At 36.9% G+C, this 3,799-nt stretch overlaps 1 protein-coding gene across 1 annotated transcript; it reads left to right on the plus strand.

The window, feature by feature from the left end:
• The first annotated feature begins 563 nt into the window (after positions 1-563).
• Positions 564-2,591, plus strand: LOC119689838 (putative mediator of RNA polymerase II transcription subunit 29). The gene is made up of 2 exons (XM_038104759.1): positions 564-1,397; positions 1,938-2,591. The coding sequence occupies exons 1-2, from the start codon at positions 564-566 to the stop codon at positions 2,589-2,591; spliced, it is 1,488 nt and encodes a 495-aa protein (XP_037960687.1).
• The last annotated feature ends 1,208 nt before the right edge of the window (positions 2,592-3,799 follow it).

Below are 3,799 nucleotides of genomic sequence, written 5' to 3' on the forward strand. Positions count from 1 at the left end.
CGCCGTCAGAGGTCACGGGAGACATTCAAAGACTATGTTATAGCAATCCAAATTCTAATGCGACACGCAGATATAGGAGCCGCTGCTCAACTAGAACGAATTTATCGAAATGCACATCCGGACTACTAGCTTTATATCCGACGACGAGACTTCGAAACATTGGGAGAACTAATCGACATGGCTGGTGATTACGAAGCTATACGGGGAGAACAAGAGAAAACCGGACCTCCAAGGCTAAGAGAGGAAAGAAACCACCTAGTCCAATCTTTCGAGCAGAGAATCCAAGACGCACCAAATGCGTGCCGAAGGTGTGGGAAATTGGGACATATGGCAAGAATCTGTCGAAATCCAAAAATTCTTTTTTGTTGGATCTGTGGAAAACAGAACACACGAACCCTTGACTGCTGCAAGGAAGATCCGGGAAACGAGATAAGAGGACGACCAACAGTGGGGAAGCCGTTCTCTCGAAATTTAGGCCCCGCAAGGACTTAAGACTAATCCACGTAAACGAAACTCGAATTACGGCACAAGTTCAGCCACAACAGACTTCTACACAAGTAACAATGTCGCCAGCTCATGTTTCCTCACCATTGACACTATCTACGTCTCAACAGCAACAACCACAAACTCCTTCAACTCCATCACATCATCTAAATAGTATTTTGAATGAAACAGCTAATTCTAATGATTCCTCAACACTAGCAGTTGCAGCCAATGACAGCAATAACAGTAATAACAGTAGCAGTAATAGTTCAACAAATAGTATTGTAAATAATCAACCAACGATGCCATTACAGAATACAATGAGACTCATATCCATGACGCCAGTACGAGTTGAAGATATCCATAGTCTAGGCCCGGTATCACCTGTCCGGAACCAGCAGCAAAGTAACCAACAACATAACCAGTCGATAGATAAGCAAACAACAGCAGAAGTAAATAAAATTGCAACTTCAAAGACAGCATCACTATCCAAGCCAAGTATAATACAAAGCACACAATGTCGGATTTACCCAGACAAGCATTCAGTAAAACTGCGAGAAAATTTACAAGAGCAAGCGCCATGTAAATGCCTTGTACCACCATCGCATGATCCAAAAGCAAACAAAGAGATACAAGAGTTCCAAATCCCAGAAGCACAACGTCAGCGAAATTTAAAACATATCGAAGAAAATCCGAAAGTATTTAGTCTACAGCGATACACACAAGATCGTGAAGAATCACAAACTCAAATACAAAAGGCACAACGACAACAACGTCCAAGATATATCAAACAAAATCCAGAAGTATTTCATCCAATCCGAGTAATACCAGATCAAGTGCAAGCGCATGAAATACAACCACAGCAAGTTCCGCAACATGTTACGCCTATCGAAGAAAACAAACCAGAAACTCTCGTGAGACGTCTAGGCACATTTAAACGAAAGGATGACCATCATCATGTCAAAAACCAAGATGATTACTACAAAATTTTCAAGAGTCCAAAGAAACGAAAGAGAAATCGTGCCTCATTCTAAGAGAAATATACGTATCAAAGCCCATATCGCTGACCTCCTAATATATTATGGAAAATAAAAACAAAAAAAAAAACCCACACTTGAAAAAAAAAAATATAATAAACAAATCTATTGCATTTCGTATAAAATATAAAATAATAAAATATTATAATAATAATATAATCATAATAATATAAGTCAATAATAATTTAAAGTAATAAAGATAATAATGACTTTCACCATTAACAAACTGTCTCCAGTCAGTTGGCTAATTTAACAAAAAAAAATATTCAGGGTGTAGAGTGCAAAATAATAAGCAAAGAAAAAAGTAAAAAGGCTACTCTGCTGCAAAGGTTCAAAAAGCGCAAATCATCAGGATGTTAGCCGTATATAAGGACCACGCGTGTTTTAATAAGCTAAGTTCGATCAAAAAAATCAAAGATGGCAGATGATTTGGAAACCAAGTTTAAGCGCACAGCCGCACGTGTGCAGCAACAACTAAAAAAATTAGTAAAGAACAAACCACGCAGCCTTTACTTACCAATCGCCATGGAACAAACAGCCAAACAAGATAAAAACAAGCTACGCAAAAACCAACCTGGTAAGAAAGAGCAAACCATGGAAGATGTCCAAATACAACCAACAATAAGACCATCAGACCGGAAAATGTTGCCGAAAGCCATTGGGTGGCGATGTAAAAAAACCCACCAGAACAACAGTGACACACAATCACACCGAGATCCAACACGTGCTCCAGCAGCCTCGACAACAGTAAAAATAGATAATGATGACCAGGATGTACTACAGTGTACATGGAACGATGTGGTTGATGAACAAAATCGATCGCCACCAACACCCGTGATTGACGAGTTATACAGTGAGTTATTAAAGAATGCAGCCGAATCGCAACCATCAGTAGCAGATACAGTCAGAAAATTTGTGGACAAATATCCACCAGAGGTGAGCCAAGCTATTTGCGATGCCCGCAGAAAACGTGGTGCAGGTAAAAGAATTAATTTCCAGCGTGTCGTCGAAGGCAAGGCGTACCAAGTGAAAATCAGTCGGAAAGGCGTAATAAAGGTTTGGGTGAAATAAAATGCGACAACAAAATTTTAATCTTCCGAAGAGGGGAGAGAATGTAAAGGCTGAAATTTCTATAAAGCAATTTCAAACCATACATAAATTCTTGTGTAAATCTGACGTCAGACCGTCAGCCTAAAACACAACACCATCACCATGGACTATTCAAATAAAGAACCCAACTCACCCCTACAAGATCAGCATGTAACCTGAAAAGAATAAAATTTATTTTATTACTTAACAAGATGGTAAGACAATAACATTACCTGCAATCCATGCGTTAATAAGCCGCGGATAAGACTAATAAACAAAACTGAAGAAGAAGAAAAAAAAAAAGAGAAAATTAATAACAACAAACCAACAAAACACAACTTGAAAACATGAATTTTGAATTACAAATAATCATACATTGAACAATTATTAAACAATAAAACACACTTTATATCTTTATTGAATAAACATGAATTTAAAGAAATAAAACAAACACTCATTGTTTACATTTTTACAATAGAAAAAAAAAACAACACATCAGTAAAAAACCCACTGCTGCCGTAAATTCTTCGTTTGGTTTATTTTTCCACTATATGTAGTAAAACACAAAATTATAAACACTATATCAATTATTAATCATATATGTTTTTTTTAACATAAACAAACTACCATACAAAACAATAATTACAATCAGACACTTGCACTAATTCTCCTACCACAATATCACGCACATATATATATCGTTGGGGTTTTATTTTATTTATTAAATAATGGAAGTTATAATTAATTGAATTAAATTGAAAACTAACACTTTATGGTGGTTTTAAATTTTAATTCTCTTTCCGAATTAAATCAAAAAGACGCGAAATATGTCAAACATAAAAGTCAGGCGAAGAAAAGTGCGCAAAAATGCAAATAACACGAAGTACACGACAATACACAAAATACACAAGAAAGACACGAAAAGCACAAAAAGTTAACACGAACAACGAAGTTTACCGGTACGCTACACCGAAAAGCTCCGGTCAATTCGGTATATAAGAACGCGCATTTTACAGAACGGGGGACTTGTCTTTTGGAGCTCAAGCGAGTTACAAGTTCACTGGTCAATTCGATCAAAACTAGATTACAGGCTACTTCAGTCTAACTGGTCAATTCGATCAAAAATAGGAAACTGGTCAATTCGATCAAAACTAGATTACAGGCTACTTCAGTCTAACTGGTCAATTCGA

This window comes from Teleopsis dalmanni, chromosome 1, assembly GCF_002237135.1.
Source record: "Teleopsis dalmanni isolate 2A chromosome 1, ASM223713v2, whole genome shotgun sequence".
NCBI classification, from domain to species: domain Eukaryota; kingdom Metazoa; phylum Arthropoda; class Insecta; order Diptera; family Diopsidae; genus Teleopsis; species Teleopsis dalmanni.